This window comes from Xiphophorus couchianus, chromosome 24 (assembly GCF_001444195.1).
Source record: "Xiphophorus couchianus chromosome 24, X_couchianus-1.0, whole genome shotgun sequence".
In the NCBI taxonomy this organism is placed as follows: domain Eukaryota; kingdom Metazoa; phylum Chordata; class Actinopteri; order Cyprinodontiformes; family Poeciliidae; genus Xiphophorus; species Xiphophorus couchianus.
In genome coordinates, this window is record NC_040251.1 from 4,137,677 (window position 1) to 4,155,308 (window position 17,632).

Sequence of the window (17,632 nt, forward strand, 5' to 3'; positions counted from 1 at the left end):
TTACTGTTAACTTTGGATTAGTTTAATGAAAACACTGAATGAAGATTATGAAAGTTAAGTGGATTATTTATGGAAAGTGTTAATTTGTGCGTCGAGAAAAAAAAGAGCTCCATCTGTTTTCCGGCTGCTTTTCTTATTCATCTGAGGAAGCGGCATATGTGCAGTCTCCTTCCAAAACACATTTCTCATGTGTAATCTGATAACTGGGTGTTTCCCTGAGTCACCATAATCCCATTATGTGTAATCTGTTACTTCCGAACGCTCTCTCGTGTGCGCGCCGCGCTCCGCGGCCTCTCAGGTGGCAGCGCTGGAACTTAATTACATTCCCTCCATTAGCCAGAACCCGGGCAGAGCGTCTGGGTCTCCCAGGTCATTACAGACGCTCGGGCTGGGGCGGCACCGCGGTGAGGGAGAGAGGACAGACACACAGTTTAGAGGGGAACGACGGAAAATGAAAGGGATTGCCTCTTTCATTTGTGACAAATGAAAGAGGCAACAGAGTTTTGGCTGGTTTTTTTTGTGTGCAAAAAACGGCAAAGAGGCTCAAGTTCAGTCAGAGTGGACAGGCAGGAGAGTATGTGAACATCAGTGGTCAAGCCTTACATTTAGACTGAACCATTATCACATGTGCCAGTTCAAGCATTCAGTTGTAGCTGTGTGGATGGATGGATGAACCTCTAGATGTATGGATAGAAGGAAATCAGTTGACCTTAGTTGACCCCACCTACTCTACCTCTGCAGCAACTTTTGTCCATGAAACCCTTCTTGCCTTGTTTCCTTTATGCATAATTATGAAATCGTTTCTTCTCCTGGACTTCATGGGAATCCTATTAATAAAAATCACATTCTTCAAAGGAACAGAGCTCATTTATTTGCTGCTATTTAACAATGCCTTATCAAAACATGGAGGGTGAAGAGGAGAGTGGCAGAATATGAGCAGGAGGAAGATGAAAACACGCAGGTGTATTCCAGAAAGACGCGCTTTAAGGAGGACAGAACGGAGGATGAGGCGAGGTAATGAGAAAGAAGACAGAAGGCAGAACAACCCAACAGTCTTCGGTTTTTTGGGGAGGGGTTTTCACCCGGGCCTCAAAATCTAATTGTACTATTCCTTATCAGCCATAAGCCTATTCACAAAAACAAGCTCTTCTACAGGGCACTGTCATTTCCACTCAGCCCGTCTAATTCCAGATTAAATCGTAGCCTTTTTCCCCTCGTTTGGTAATTTATGGAAATTATAACTAAGAAAAAGAGGATTTGAGTAATGACATCTTTAAACTTGTCAGGATAATGGCTCAGTGAATGAGGGAGCCTGTGGCACTGTTGTAGGCTGCAAAGAGGTTCTGTACTGTACCTCCCCCGTTTGTCTCCGCTTTGTTCACCCAGCGCCTCTATCTCTTCTTCTTCTGCTCTTCGTCTTACTTTTGTTTCCTTTTGTCAACAGTTCCTCCTTCGTCTTCCTACCTCACTGCTTTGAGTGACAAGACAGGTTTCCTTTCAGTGCAAGTCTCCGAACAAGAAAACTTTGGCATTTGATATCTTTTAAATTAGGAAATCACAAACTTATTCAAGGTTCAGTATTTCGCAGATTTTTCTGAGGTAACTTGACTCCAGATATTTGCAGAAAAAGTTTTGATTTTCCTAGAATTTCAGCGAAAAATTGAAGGAACTGTTTAAAACACAACATCAGTGCGGACCATGTTGAAGAAATGAATTCCTTCCAAACGGATTTCAATAAAGTCCCAGAATATGACGTCCATCTTCCCACAGCATGATGCTGCGACTGCCATGCGTTACCGTGGAAATGGTGCCCAGGGTGGTAGTTAGCGGCAGCTAACAACTGTTAGCTGCTACAACGGGGTACTGCTGCCAGACTAAGAACTTTTAAATAAAAAACGTAATTTAATAGCAAGAACAAAGTCAGAATATTATCAGAATAAAGTTGTAATGATACAAGAATAAAGTCGTACAATAATAAAGTTGTAAAAATTTGCAAACAGTCATATCAAAAGAAATGAAGTTGTAATAATATGAAAATATTCATAAAAATACAAGAATAAATTCATAATACAAGAGTAAAGTCATATTATATGTGGAACTACTGTATGTTGCTCTGTAAATCCTCTTTAAACCTCTTTAATTCTTTAACCTTGCCATTTTTTTTTACTTTAACAATAACAAAATATTTAAAATATTTTCTACGACATAATCAGTCGTCTCATTCTTGAAACAGAAGTACGTCTGGGCCTCTAATCGCAGTGCTCTTGGAAGGGGGGGGGCGCAGAGGTGCCCTGCTGGTCTGGGAGCCCGAGGCCCTGGCTCAGCTGGCTCAGGCCCTGGTTCGGCTTTTGAAAACCGATAAAGGAGAAACGGTTCTTTTTTGGTTTTCCTTCAACAAAAAAGAAGGAAAACCTCGAAATGCAGCCTAGAATTTGTGTTTGACCACATTTACCTGGGATCGCCAACAGAACGAACCTCTGCCTGTCGCCCCAGTTGGTATGATGGGTAAATCCCAGCAGTGGTAGACCTGCCACACTGGGAGGAATCAACGATGGCACGCCTGCTGGCCCCTTGCTGCAGTCAAGCCAATGCCTGCACACCACTGAGGGTGTGATCACACATGCATCATGTCTCTGGTATCCCCAGCATGCAAAGGTTGACAATTTGATAGTTTTGGGGGTTGTTTTTTTTTTCAAAATCACACCCATGAAAATAGAAACAAGCACATGTGGAGTCTTGGCGAGGCTGCCTCGGTGATCTGTCAGCGGCGCGGGCGGATCCGTTTAGATGGCGGGGAGAGGAGAAATCTAATACGAGCGGCTGTAAGTGTGTTTGGCGTGATGGACGTTGGTTTCTGTATCCCTCCGGTTGGAAGAAACAGCTATATACGTATTAAATGTCAATAATCATCCAATTATAGCTCCAACCGCCTTCCTTAAAGGCGGTTGGAGACCAGACCTGCTAAACGCAATTATTTCTGATAGAATCTGAAACGCACGGTTCTCACCTCGGCAACCAGATCAGAAGCAGAAAGTCTCAGGAGTTCAGCGAGAACACCCAACCTGAAATCCTGCTAATTAATACCAGAAACCCTGATTGTTATCCCTCTGCCTCATTCTATTGTCTTAAAAATAATCCTATCACAACCATGTTCTCCCACCTCGGACCTACGGAACGAACGGAGGACAGGTGCCCGGGATGAAGCTGGGAAATGGCGGCCTATCCAGGTCAATCCATCCATCACTGTGCAGTTACTCAGTTGGAGGACAGCTCCCTGACAGAGGTCTGAGTGGTTCGGGATTGAGATGGAAGAGCTGGAGAGTTATAGCTTCTGAGCCCCCTTTCCTCCCTCCCCCCTCCTTCCTTCCTTCCTTCCTTGTGTAGAGGAACCTTGACAAGGAGGACCTGCTCCAGTATGGCAGGGAGATTTACTTAGAGGGCGATAAATGGAGAAGGTTCTGCCAAAGTCATTCACGTTTTTATCTTTCTTTGCTTTTTTTTAACGGCGCAACCAACACTTTCTGTGGGTCTGTAGAAGATCCGCCATAGTTATGAACGTCCTAGAATAAACGAGGAAACGCATAAAACCGTTAAATAAATTCCACTTTTATTACAATATCAGAATGTCAAAAAAATAAAAATAAAAATTCCCGATGACTCAAACACCTCTTATTAAACTCAAATTCCTTGGCCACAATTCAAAATGGGAAAGACGAGTGAACATGGAAGTCAAGTAATAGAAATAATTTTGTCTTTCATAGTCAGACATTGAATATAATAAAATGTGGGCAATACCTCATGGTAAGCAGGAGGATAAGACTTGGGAGGGGGGGGTGTTATCATGTCACCATGGCAACCGCTAAACGGCAGCAGGTCGTTGGAAGGAAGGTCAGGGGAATTTCTTTTCTGTCCTACCACCACTAACATAAACACGGAGTTTGCGTAAGTCTACTGGATCTTTGCTTTGGTAAGAAACTCTCTGGTATAAAACAAAAGAAGTAAAGAAAAACAAACAAAGAAATTACACCAAGATAAGTTTATCAAGCTTAAAAAGACATCCAGAACAGACGTAGAGAAAACAGCCGCCATGCTTCTTACATTTAGAAGAATACAGATAAAACTCAGAGTGCAGTTTTCTGGTCGATCACCAATCTTTCAAAGGCCTGACCTGTTGATTCTGGTTTTGGCTGATATAAAATGTTTTGGCTGAAAAGTTGCCAAATATAACGACAAAGTTATGAAGTTGGAAACAGTAGGGTGACTATTGTTAACGGAGCATGAGCAGATGTTACTCTGCTGTGATTTACTCTCACACCAGAGTACATCAGTGCCTGTTTTTCATACCTTTGAGGAGGCAGACGGGGTTAGTGGATAACAAAATTAACAATTAAGGAAAGGAGCCACAAAGCTTCCCCTCACCTGTATGCGTTCTCTGGTGGGCCTTCAGGTGGGAGCTCTTGGTGTACACCTTCCTGCAGCCGTTGAACTGGCAGCGGTGGATCCTCTTCTTGTTCTCTGGTAGCTCTCCCCCGATCAGGCACGCCGCTCCTTCCTCTTCCTCTTTCACCTGGACCGGAAGCGCGTGTCCCGTCACTAGCCGGGCAGCGCTGAGCCCCACCTTCCTGGCCACGAGCTTCAAGGTGAGCGTCCCGTCCGCGGAGGCCGTCAGCGTCTGGCTGGGTTTGACGAGGTGCCGGCCCAGCTCCGGAGAAGACGGGGGAGTTAGAGAGGTGACGGCACTCAGCTGGGCCAGGTGGACCTCTTCCGTTCCGTCTGAAGTTTCTGGCCCTTGCCCTTTGGGTTTGAGGTCTTTTGTTGAGGTTAAGTTCTGCCTCATTGGACACAGGGTGACTGTAGGTGGGCTTGGAGGCTCAGGGAGGCCTGGGAGCAGAGCCTCAGGCAGGTCTTCTTCGCCGTCCTCCTTCAAGTAGGCCGGAGTCAGGAGGCCGTCCAGGTCCTGGTCGAAGAGCTCTGACAGACGCTTGGGCTCCGTCTGCAGGTAACGCTCCAACTCCAGGCAGGTCTGCGGCACAGAGAGAAACACTCAATTACATTCAGATCAGGCAACTTTCAGGCATGTCCGTCTTCCCTCGCACGTACCACTTAGCCGTTTCAACAGCCATCAGATCATCCGTAATGCTCCAACATGAAACCCCCCCCCCCCCCCCCAACAGCCATCAGATCATCCGTAATGCTCCAACATGAAACCCCCCCCCCCCCCAAAAAAAACCCTGCATGAGGCTCTGCTGCGTTGCACAGCTGTCACACGCACAGACAGCCACAATGACAGCCATGATTACCTGAAAACTTCAGCAAGACGGCTGATTAAACCCTGATTGATTGCAACTGCTGCAGAGAAGAGTGGGTAGCAGGGGAAGAAGTCCCAAACTGTGCAAAACCCCCACAGAGCAACATTTTATGGAGCTTTGACGAACCAGCTTCCCCTGGGTAGAGATAGGGAGACTTATTCAGCTGTAGTTATGGTCTGCTTCATCCCTATTACTCCAAACACCTCTCCCCACGGAGAGCAAATAAGAGACTTGCATCCTCTGTTCCTGTGAACTGGCATCCTGAGAAGTCTATTACTTCACAACAAGCTGGCAAGACTCTAAGCAGCGAGGGCCCGGCGCGGGGAGCGAGGCGCTCCGTGTCCAAGGATGAAGCTATTATGTTTGAGCAGAAACGGCGGCGGTTTGATCCCGGGGATGGTTGTGTTTCGCTTGTACCCGCTAACCCATTCTGACAGCCGAGCTGGAGGCTAGCGGCTCCGTTGGGTGCGTGCAACTCGCCTCTTCGTTGGCGCGTAAATAGGCACTGACAGACAGGAGTAGATGGTCCCATTATCAGGAATAAGACTGCACAGACTGAACACATCAGAGACGTTTAGGATCCCACTCCAAACTCGCCTCTTTCCTTGTTTGCACCTTCTAAAAATAGAAGGGGTGTCTGTTGCTAAGGGAGCGCGGTTGCTCCTCGAAGCTATTTCTTTCTAGGAACAAAACAGGGCTTCAAATTAAAACGCTGTTCAGGACACATCTACAGTTAGAAGTGGAGGTAATGCGCCGTGTCTCCTATCCACACTGTACGCCTACATCTTTCTTCTTTCCTGCAGTGAATTGTCTTTGTTGGTTCAAGGCAATGAAATCCCAATAAAATAAGAGGGATTTATCCTCTGTTATGCCTACTTTCAGAACTAAGTTAAGTATTGACGGTGTGAAAACATGGGAAGCAGGGAATATACCGGCACTTAAGCTTTTAGAGATATAGAAGAAAAAGAAACTGCTCTGTCTGCAACATTATCTGAAAGTATCTTTCAGCCTTTCTCGTCACTTCATCGTCAACTCAACCCAGATCGATTTCCTGAATTCAACCTTTTCCTCTGTCCTCCTTTTTCCTCGTCGTTCCCTCCTCTGCCTCAGTTGAGGACTAATTATCTTCTAAGACCAGCAAGTCGAAGGGGACTTTATTCAGCAAACTGCTGAGGACTGCAAGCCGCACCGTGTGTGCTCGAGGTAGTTGAAGGCAGCAGAAAAGAGGATAGAAGGCGTTAAGCGAGAGACGGTGCAAAGCGGGCGATGAAGGAGAAGGAGTGATGGAAGGACGAGGCGAGGTAGGCAGGCAGAGGGGAAGAGAGAGCAAGGGAAGGTCTTGACTTCATTCTCACCGCGGGGGGCGAATCCGCTTTGCAGCCGTGACATTTGGCGTAACGGGATCCTGTCAGCGGGCAAACCGCAGGGCCTCGCGTTCGCGCACGCTAAATGTTAGGTTGCGACCCACGGTGATGGACCAGGATGTCGTGTGTGACACAGCGTGCCGGCGTTCAGGCACGCACTGTACTAACACCCCAGCATGCATGCGGAATGAGGGACGCTGACAAGGTAAGGAGGATAAAAGAGATTCCAGGTGAGTAGGTGGCAAGTATGACAACCTTTTTCTAGCTTCTGTGTTCCTCCCCATCACTCCATCAAGCCCCTTCCTGCCTTCTCTACCCCTCCGCCCCCCCCAGGTGGTGGCATTAACATTGTTGCAGAGAAGGTCATGCAGCTGATCAGCAGTTCCTGTGCGCCCGGTGGGCAGTGATGAGGATACGCTTTACTGTATGCGGCAAGTTTGACCGTGTATGCCCATAATTTGGCAAGCGCGAGTAAATGTGACTAATTACCACACTCCATGTGCAATTATGCAGCTCTTGTCTGCGTGTTTGTGCGAACGCCTACGCACATGCATAAACATGTCTTCTTGCTGGTCTCATGGCATCGAGTGGGCAACTTGCATCCGTGTGTAGGCAAATAATCAAGCGCCGAAGGTTTGGCACAACAGCCAGGATAAAGGAATGCTCCTGGAGTAAGTCCAGTTTGGACAAACGCCGATCTGGAGACGCGGCAGCAGTTGGCTCCGCGCAAAAGCCAGGGTCCGTTTCCTGAAGGGCTCTCGGGATGAGTACTTTATGGCAGCCAAGATAAGCTGAGACAAATCCAGTGGCTGATCCAACATCCTCGGCTGCTCCAGCAAAGAGAAGCGGCTCTCCGTTGTGGGGCCCGGATTGATGAATAATTTATTTCAGAATATTGACAAGCGTGACAGCGCCAACCTCTGGATTTAGCTCTCAACTGGATACTACTGTATGGTTTCACCCTCTTTAAATGGTGAGAAATAAACTCTCGAGTGGAAAATATCAGCTTGTGGATGGTTGTTAAGAGATTTTTGCAGCGAGCACCAACAGCATCGAGGAACTAATTTATTTAGGGGATGTCTTATCGTGCTGCCAGATAGGATACCCATAAATAAATAAAGCAAAGTTTTTCCTGATGCCTCTCTGGACCTGTATTGATTCTTTCACCTTCTTTTGGAAGGATTAAAGTGTCAAAGTAGGAAGAGACACGCTCCAAATGGCTCTAGAACAGAAGTCCCTGATTCAGCAACAAGGACTACAAGTTTCCATATAAGGTGAATAAAGTTGGACATTTTTCCAAGATTGATAAGAGAAAATGTAAACTGATGAAACACTCTGCCAAGACACCGAGAGCAAGACTGAAGGAGATGACGACATTTCTGTCCAGTATTCTCCTGATGTAGATAACATAAAACAGTTCCAAATGCTACTTATATCGACTGTAAATTTGTGCAAAAATAATCTCAGAATACCTCTCGAGAAGAAATCACAAACTTTAGCAATGGCTCCGTTTTTGTTTCCTGCCTAAGCGTCGTGGTGAACCTGGAGTGGCTGAATGAAACCCGACGACGATTTCGTCTCAAACTGTTTGCCGTCGCAGCATTTTGACTGTGATATCTCAAAATGCCACTGATAAAGAAGCTGTAGGTAGAGAGAAAAAAGAAAAATCTAATCGTGTTACGTGCATCAAACCCACGCTGACCTTTCCGGCCATCACCAGCCAGTTTTCCTGGTTATGTCAGGTAACGTCTCTTGTAATCGGGGCGGCAGTGAAAGGTTAGGAGGAGGCTGATAACGACTGATGGGATGTGGGCATCGGCGAGGAGCTGGAAGGATCGAGACGTTTCATTTGCTTATCTTTTATGGTTAACTCCTGTTTCTTAAGTTCAGAGAAATGTTGAGAAAGAAAGAACACGAGGAAGGACATAAGGAATGAAGGAAATGGCATAATGCAATAAGGAAAGTCTTTTCCAGACTGTGTAGGAACCCTGTGCCATGACTATTTTTCAGCTTCAACTCCATTCAGCAGTTGAGTGCATAAAGAATTCAGAATAATTACCTCTGCTTCGCTCATTTGTTCATAAAGATCTCATATTTTCTTATTCAGTTTATATTTACTACAAAACCATGCATAATTGATACTAAGATACCAGAAAATGCCTGACACATGAAAGCTGTGTGTTTATAGAGAACACGTTTGTGTTTATACACCTCAGGTTTGCACGGCTTGTACTGCAGCAGATATTTTCGGAACATCCCGACGCTTTCTAAAGTCTGCGCAGCTAACCTGATCCACTTACTTCCACCTATTCCCTGTAAATCTCCACTTCTCCTCCTCCTCCCTCCATCCTCCCCTCCCCTGTTCCATCAGGCCCTGCTTCTGGCAGCCCATCCTCTCTCACCATCTCCTCCCTTTACATTTTGGCCCGCGCCGAGCCGCCTGCCGTCGCCATCAAAGCTCCTGCTTGCCTCCCAACTGTTAGCGCCCCGCCACGTCGCTAATAAAAAGCCCGGGTTATAAATATGAACAGAGGAGCATGCATATGCCCTAAAGGAGGGCCCGAAACACCACTAAACAGATAAATGTGATGGGGAGGATGCGGCTCATTAATTTTAGGGTGATCGTGTTTGGTTTTTACAGATGCCATGATGGAGACAAGGTGCTATGAATAATATTCGCCGCTTATGGCAGCGGGGTTGAAAAGGGCAAGGCTTTTAAGAGGCCCCTGAGCTGGAGGGGGGGCCGATGCAGCTCTATTGTTAAACACATGGAGGTTGAAGCAGCGGGGCGGAGGGGCGCTGTCACATCTTTTAAAAGAGGACTTATGACTCCCAGCAGCGTCGTCTTTTCGTCAGGTTGCAAAATTCCTGATAAAATTCGTCAGTTTTCTGTTTGCTTGCTCATCTTAATGCTTTATGTAAAACACATATTGCTCATTGACGTATCAGATCCAGTATTGTCCTAACGCAAAATCGGTTTCAAATCAAATACTGGAAACAATATGAATGAAAAAGGGATGATACCACGAGAACAGCAGGCGAGCTGCACACTCTTTTCTAAAACCTTGAGCTGTACAGACTTAGAAAGTCTAAAATTCAAACATATCGGTTTTACATTTTTAAAAAGTCTCATATTTACCAAATTATTGTTAGTCTTAAGTTATCTTAAGTATGCCTTTATCTGTGCGCCAACGTAATGCTACAAAGCCCCCCTACTCTACTCCCTCTACACTATGAAAACACAAAATCTTACCAAGTAGTTTTGGTCTAGTTTCTAGTGCAAATATCTTAATGCACTTAAAGTAAGACAAAAATAACTTAAAGGTAACTTTTTAGCAAGATATAAAGGCTTGTTTAAGTAAAATAATTCCTTAATATTGATAAAAAAGTTCCATTGGCAGATTAATTCACTTTATAACAAGACACTTAAAGGCACAACTTCAAAAACTCCTCTGTGACCGATGGTGGAGGAGGTATTATGATGTGGGGCTTCAACAGGTGTTCTCAAACTTTAAGTTACGCTGCAACAAAGTTACGCTGAAATCAGATACCATAACCGGTTTTATTGTACAAAACCAAAGGTATTCAAATCTAGTATTATTATCTAGTATAATTTCTGAAATATAAATTCTCCTGGTTTCTTGAACTCTGGAGCTCTGCTCTCATTCTGTTTCCTTGGATTGTGTCACCGCAGGCAGCAGGACAGCCTTGGCACAGAGTGCGCCTCTGATTGCCGTCCATTGTTCGCCACAAATTGGAAAAACAACCCCTTTGTCATCGACGTGACACACTGATCATTTGCTTTGGCCACTTTCACAGGCGGAGTTTGCTTACTCATTTCGAAAGTCAGAAACATTCATGTCACGGACGAATTTCCATCCGCTCCTCGGCGGCCTCACGCCGCTTCTTTTGTTGCGTTGCATTCGAGTGGCGGCCTGTTTATTGCGCGTCGTGTTGGTTTTTTTTTTTTTTTAATTCAAACCACACAAAGCTAGTGGTCAGAATTTTTTTTTTTTTTTAAAGGCCTTGGTTTCTTTTCACTGGATTTGAGGAGCGCTGTACCTCTGTGATTAAAAATCCCCGTGAGAAATTAATCACTTTTCCCCCCCTCCTTCCCCTACAGGTATCACATCAGCACAGACATCGATATGAAACCTCTCCCACTAACCAAATTGTCTCATCACTCCTCCCGTTGTTTTGATTTCATTTTTTACGACCCCCACCGACTTTGTTTACAGTCGTCTTTATTATCGCCGCTTGTATTTCAGCGGATGACTCCGACACTTTTATCGAGGTAAAAGTTTGCGCTGTCGTTTGATTCAAAGCGTAGTGTTTCTCTTTGGGTGTGTGTGTGTGTTTTTTATCCGTCCGCCACACATTATTGGGTCTCTGTCTCCCATTGATCTGCTGTGCCGGGCCAGGCCATCACTTTGAGGTGACAGCTAAATGACCAGTAGCCCAGGGCAGTGGCCATTGAGGCAACGCTTTCTCTCTCTCTGTTTGTGTGTGTGTGTGTGTGCTAATCGATACAAAATGATACCGCGCAGGAGCTCATCAGCAGTGGGCATCGCAGCTGACACAGACAGTAATCTATAGCTTTCCCGAGCCGAACTTCAGCAGCACCCCCCCACCTCCACCCCTGCCAGGGACTGTCTGTCTTCTAATCTCCCCTTCAGGGGTTTTTTTGTTTGCTCCTTCCGTAGTCTCCTAAGATCCCCCAGATCTGAAACTCCTCGGAGCGCAGCTTGGGCGTCGGATCCCTGCTGAGACGGAGGAGGCTGGGGTGGATCCTGCCCTCCAGCGCTGAGCCTGCATAGAGATCCATCGTTTTCTTGATCTGAGTGGCGCTTTGGTTTTCCCAACAGGGAGCGCAGCGGGAGGCGTGGGGTTCGGCCAGGAGGCATGTGGGAGCAGACGGGGGGGGTGGGGGGGGGAAGCGGGGTCACGACAACAAATGATAAAACTCAGGATGTTTTTTTTTTCTCTTTTAGAAATACCTTATAAAATCACGAGAAAGGCTGCTGACTTGGCAAATGTCAAACATACCACAAAATGAATCTGCTAAATAAGCCGTCCGCTTGCAGGTCTTTATCCAGGCTTTGTCAAAGAAAATTGAGAGGAAGGAAAAAGTGTGGTGTGAAAACGTTGCACACCATTAGCAGACCAACAGGGGGTGTCGCTGAAACAAGGAAACTTTCTCTTCACAAGATTAAAATAACTTAAGATTTAGATCTTATTAAAATCAAAAATATCTTCTCTTAAATAAGAATGCTCAGAAGAGTAAAATGGAAAAATTTTTTGGGATTTTTGTAAGAAACAGTGAGAAGAACGAGTCAAAATGAGAACCCGTATGCCTTCTCACCAAGTCAGGAGCGCATTATTAATATCTTGTTAAAATGAGAGAATTTCTCGCTATAACACCAAATTAAACTCATCTCAATTCAACGAGGTTTTGCATTTGGTTAAAACGAGACTATTTAAAGCTAGAAACTTCCTCGTTTTAACGAGACGCTCCTGGCAATTAAACGCTCCTGTACCTTTAAGAACCCTCTGAACCAGAGACTGCAACCAGAATGTCCTTTTTGAGTTAAATATTCTTGTAAAATTGATCTATATAGCACTTTTAGAAGAAGGTTGGAACTGCACCAAAGTGCCGTACAAAACGATAACGCAACAGAATAAAGCACTGAAAAGTGTCACAGTGGCCCAAAGCTCGCTTTGTAAGAAATCAGAATAAAGTCAAGATGCTGCTTGAAGTCCCTACAACAGCAGAATCCAATGATTTATAAGGATGAGCAAATATGTGAGGCAATATACAGTAATGATTCTAAATGATTGCAATGCACCTTATGATTTTGGAGGGGGAAAAGTTTGAAGCAAACACAGGAATTTAAATGCCACAGAGCAGATCTGTTCTCCTCCTCCCGTTTGACTAACAGCTCCATCTCTCCAGGCAGCCACCTAGCTCCAGATAAGGCGCCGCGGAAACGGCTTAATTACACACACGGCCTTATCAGACGACATTAGCCGCGCGGTAATAATCAGCCTCCTCCGTCAAAGCGAGCACCTCCAGGCGCTTTCACACAGAGGGGGCTGCGGGCTGATAACACGCGCCGCCAGTTGTTAAAGCGCAATTTGCTGACAGAGTTTGAGGGAATAATGCACATTTGGTTGTAAAGCTGCCAGCTGCTTTATCCTGAGTCAATCCTGGTCTAGATGGGTGCACAAATAAAGGCTCCAAACTGTTGCAAGCAGCAATTTCTGCTTGCTGATCTGGCTTATTATATTTGGATTGTTCCCCCTGTTTTTTGTTGTTGTTTTGTTTGTTTTTTTTGTCTAATGGAAGGCATCTTCACACTAACGACATGCGGGCGTGTGTGTGTGTGTGTGTGTGTGTGTGTGTGTGTGTGTGTGTGTGTGTGTGTGTGTGTGTGTGTGTGTGAGATCTTCAAAGCACCTTTCATCTGGCAGGAAAGCCACAATGATGTAGCACTCGGAGCGCAGAAAAAAAAACCTGGTGACCTCTGCTTAATGGAGCAGGGAGACATTTTTCCGTTGTTTTCTGTGAGCAGACACAACAGAGGAGGGACGCGTCCACATCAGGCTGACACCCGGGACCTCCCCTCTTGTCTTCCTTTAGAACAATATTAGCACAGCGCTAATGTGAGGACGCTAAAACAAGGTGGAATATATATATATATATATATATATCCAGCCCAGGAATGCATGGAAAAAGTTGAATCTTTAGCAAATTTACTGTAAAAAGGTGGAGAAAGAAAATTACAAACAGCTCAACACAATTGGAAGAAGGGATGCGTGATTTTATCGGCATGTATCGGGCGATATTAGCTGTAAAACATGATATCGGACGTCAACCATTCCGTCAAAACGACTCACCAGTATAAAAGGCGTTGATTTTATACGACAAACCAGCGACAATGATACTTGGAGCACAGCACAACGTCAAATTTGCACTGCTTGAGTGTTGTCAAGAGCAAATGTCACGAGTTGAAAGTATTGCAACATTTTCAGCCTTCTGTTTAGGATTTGCATTTTGGTAGCAGGCCAAATTGATAAATATAATACAGTATTTTAATTCAACAGTAGAGAAAGCCATTGAGTTTCAATAAGTAGGTATAAGATCAGATATCGGTTATCAGCCAAATGAGTTTTAGTACATAGGCAGATCAAATATTGCGCAAAAACATTGTGAATCCCTAGTTGGAGGTATTACCAAACCAGAAAAACTCCTTTATATTTAATTAGAGAAAGATCCACACATCGCTGGACATCTGGAAAAGTAATACATTTCTATACATTTTGGACTTTCATCAACGTGAAAATTTTTACTATTGATAAAAAGGTTTATTTTCCAAAAACTCTGACCAAAGCGGAGATTGGAGGATGCTCCATATTTGTTTTTACTCCCGTGGGAAATGATGAGTCTTTGACATGATTCCCAATCAACTTCATCTTGTGTTTTCTTAACTTTGTCTTCTGAAAAGCCGATTAGAAGTAGTTCAACGACGTTGCTGGTTCTCTGTGGACAGTTTTCATATCTTAGTCATCACTTTTTAAATGTCCTGACGCCTTTTCAACTGCGCACCTTTAAGTTCTCGACTGTCCAAAAAGCAGTTCTTTTAGCAGCAATCTTCTCAGCAGCATTGGTCCAAAGCAGTAGTGGCTTCGCTTTGCCTTACCTCTAACAATAATGTCTCTTTTTATAGCTTCCATTGTGAAATAAGTTGATTTTGTGCAGAAATGCAGTGAATATAAATGTTTCAGGCTAATAAAGGTTCTCTTTTATAACTTGTTTAACAGCATGCTGAATTTCCATCTGTTCATGTGAAAGTTCACCACAAACAGGCTTGGGGGAGAGTAGTCAGGCCAAAACACGGCAAAAGAGAAATAGAAACTGGGAAATTACCAAGACCTGGCCGCCCAGATAAAGTTCATCACTTCTGCTGTGTGTTTCACACAGGCCTGAAGTTTAACCAGGAGGTTCTGGAGGGGTAACATGAGCAGCAACACTTCCCTTTGCTGTGAACTTCAAGTCAGCTTGAAGGCAAATATTTCTGGATGATAAAACATTTAAAGAAAAAAAAAAAGCTACTTCTTGCTCTTTCTTATTTGCTCTAAAGGATAAAATTAATTAGAGAAAGTCTGTAAATGGATTCAACCTCTCATCCTGAACTATTTCTTGCACCATGTGTTTTTTTTTTTTTTTCCAGGCCTAAATTTGTCTCTCCGTGTCTCTGAGCGAGAGCCGTTGGGAAATTGCTGCAGTCCACAACTTGGTATTCATACTATTTCTTGCCCAACTTCAAAGTTCAACCTGGGGGTCGGTGTAAAAACGGGAATGTAGCGCTCTGCTGTTGGCCGACTCTTTTTGAAAGAAAACAAAGAATAAAAGAAGGTCTAGGATGTTTCTTGCCATTCACGCATTTTTTAAGTTTCTGTGGCCTCAGACTTTTTCACTGTTTGCTGTTTGAAACCAATCTAACCTTGAGGTAAAGTGGACCGTCCATTTGTTGGTGGAGATTCTCAGTCATTTAAGACACATTAATCCTAAGTGTTAAAGTAAAAGGCAGCCGGACTTCTCTTGTTTCCTGAACACAATCCATTGCCAAACATAAAAGTATCTTTGGCTCTGAACAGTTCAGAAGTTAAGATACCTTATCATCATCCTGTCTGACTTGAATTTCTAAACTTTTCTATTCTGTTCAAACTGCTAGAAAAACACCGTTTCCAAGTATTTCGTGCAGTTTGATTTCCTCCATTTTTTCAGCCGCAGTCACATTTGTGTAATCCATTCCTCCGCTCAGACAAAGCTGCACACGTTCCCTCTGAGCAGCAGCCACGGCGAGCAAACACAAGAAAACGAAGATGTACCGACCTTGAGCCTGACACGGGCGCTATTAAGGGCTCTTAGTCTCCGGATACAACAAGCACACTGCATATAGAGACCTCTCTGGCGCCATCTAAATAGCTTGTGACAAAGTGTGGAGAATGTCTTTGTTCTGGTATTAAGTGGAGGGTAGGAGAGGTGAGAGTGAAATAGGATCAAGACGAGAGAAGACGCATCTTAAGACCAATGGAGAGGCGAACGAGATAGATACAGGAACGGAGAATAGCGGGTCATGGGGGTTTGGGGGAGGAGGGTAATCCTGCTGACTGGAGCCATGTTGCGCTCACTGGGGAAAGGAACTCTGTCTCTCTGTAAATGGATTTGGGTGAGATGCTGTTTATCGCCGTAGCGCTCCCTCTCAGCTGTCAAAACCATCCTAATCTAATCGGGGAAGAGGGATGGGGGGACACATTGAATACTGGTCATGCTCATGTGATTGTGCTTCTGACTCAATGAACCAGACCATGAAAACGTGTGGCTAAAAGGAGCTTTTACACCGGGGTTAGCAGCTTGTGGCAGGATTTGAGAAGTCTGTGCCCCGGATGTGGGGACCCCATTGTGTTCAGCAGGCGGGCTAATCTTCATTACTGCGCACAATTATGGGTGCAGGACAATGGAGGCCTCGGCTGGGAAAGGGAAAGAGAAACAAAAGTGAGAAACGGGGGTTCTGATAAAGGAAACAGCGGAGCGGAAAAACTCAAACCACCTACTCGTAGAGGACTGGTTGGAAGTAGCATCTGCGAGGCGCAAAGTGTCGACTCTGGTGCGGTGCCCACATTGATAAGAGCCCAAATGTTTCATTCTTATATGCTTCTTAAAGCCTGAATGAAAAGTCAGCTTTGCTTTGAGCTTGTGCAACTGTAGAGACACAGATTGCCAGCTTTGGCACTCATTATGCCACCAAATTTAAGGTTAAGGAAGCAGGTCAGTGGCACAGTGCACCAAAAAAGAATTAACAAATAAAAGCTGAACGCGACAAGTTTGCAAGGAACCGGTTCAGTTACCAAACCGGATGACTTCATGTGCATTCAAACCAGAGGTGGGTACTGTCGTTCTCTCTTTATCCCACAGGGACGCTTTCAAAACAGACCTGAGCAACGAAGATTAGCCCAGGCAAGCTGCTTAAAATATTGAAAGATGTTTCCTCTCCCGTCTGCTGCGGGCTCTTCTCCAAGAGATACCACAGAGAGAAAGAGTGCATGTGAGTTAAGGTTGTATGTACCAGGCGGGGGCTGAGGCAGAGAGGCAGGCTGAACTCGGTAACCTCTCCGGTGCAGAGCGGCTGGTTTTTCTGCGGGAATCAGAAGGGGACCGCGAAGACTTTTCACCCCAATTTCATCCCGACAATGTGCGGCCGCTCAGCAGAGAGGGGAGGGCAGTTACACAGATTTAGAATAGTTGTGGGAAGTCACTGACTTTACCCTGTAGGCTTGGTCTGATAAAGCAGATGACTTGGGGGGTAAAACTACCTTAACCTCTAATTTATAAGGTCAGATTGGTATTTGAAAGCAGTCACGTCAAAAAAAATTTTTTTGACATTTTATCACAGCACAACCACAGAATTTTGTGAACTTTACCAAGATTTTATTTTATAAACCAGCATAAAGTAAAGCGTAATTATGAAGGATAAGAAAAGGAATATGCATTTGCACTTTCTACAAAGAAAATCCTGAAATGTGTGTATTCGTCATCATGAGCCCACTGATTCCTATTCACCATTGAATGCTGACTGTGTGTGTGTGTGTGTGTGTGTGTGTGTGGGTAGGTGGGTGTGTGTGTGTGAATGTCAATTTTCCAGCCAGGCCTCAATTTATTAGATTTAGCTTTTGACTGTTACAAGGCCGTTTAAGCTAAATAGAAAAGCTTAGATATACTGTATATTATACCACAATAGCTTTAGCTGTATGTTTACGGTTTATCTGATTTTCAAGACAGTTTGTTTCCGTGGATTTTTGGACTCCACATATTCATTTTTTTAACATCGTTGCCCATGTTCATTTATGTTTTTCACTTTGTTCCATTATGTAACAATGTGAAAACGTTCAAGTTCA

The 17,632-nt window shown here is 44.6% G+C and overlaps 1 protein-coding gene across 1 annotated transcript in view; it reads right to left on the minus strand.

Moving 5' to 3' along the window:
- The window catches only part of LOC114141073 (Krueppel-like factor 7), a 44,879-nt gene that overhangs the window by 14,143 nt on the left and 13,104 nt on the right, over nt 1-17,632 (minus strand). Inside the window, exon 2 of the mRNA XM_028011477.1 lies at nt 4,420-5,023. Within this exon, the coding sequence (XP_027867278.1) occupies nt 4,420-5,023 (604 nt within the window). The remainder of the gene's footprint in view (nt 1-4,419; nt 5,024-17,632) is intronic.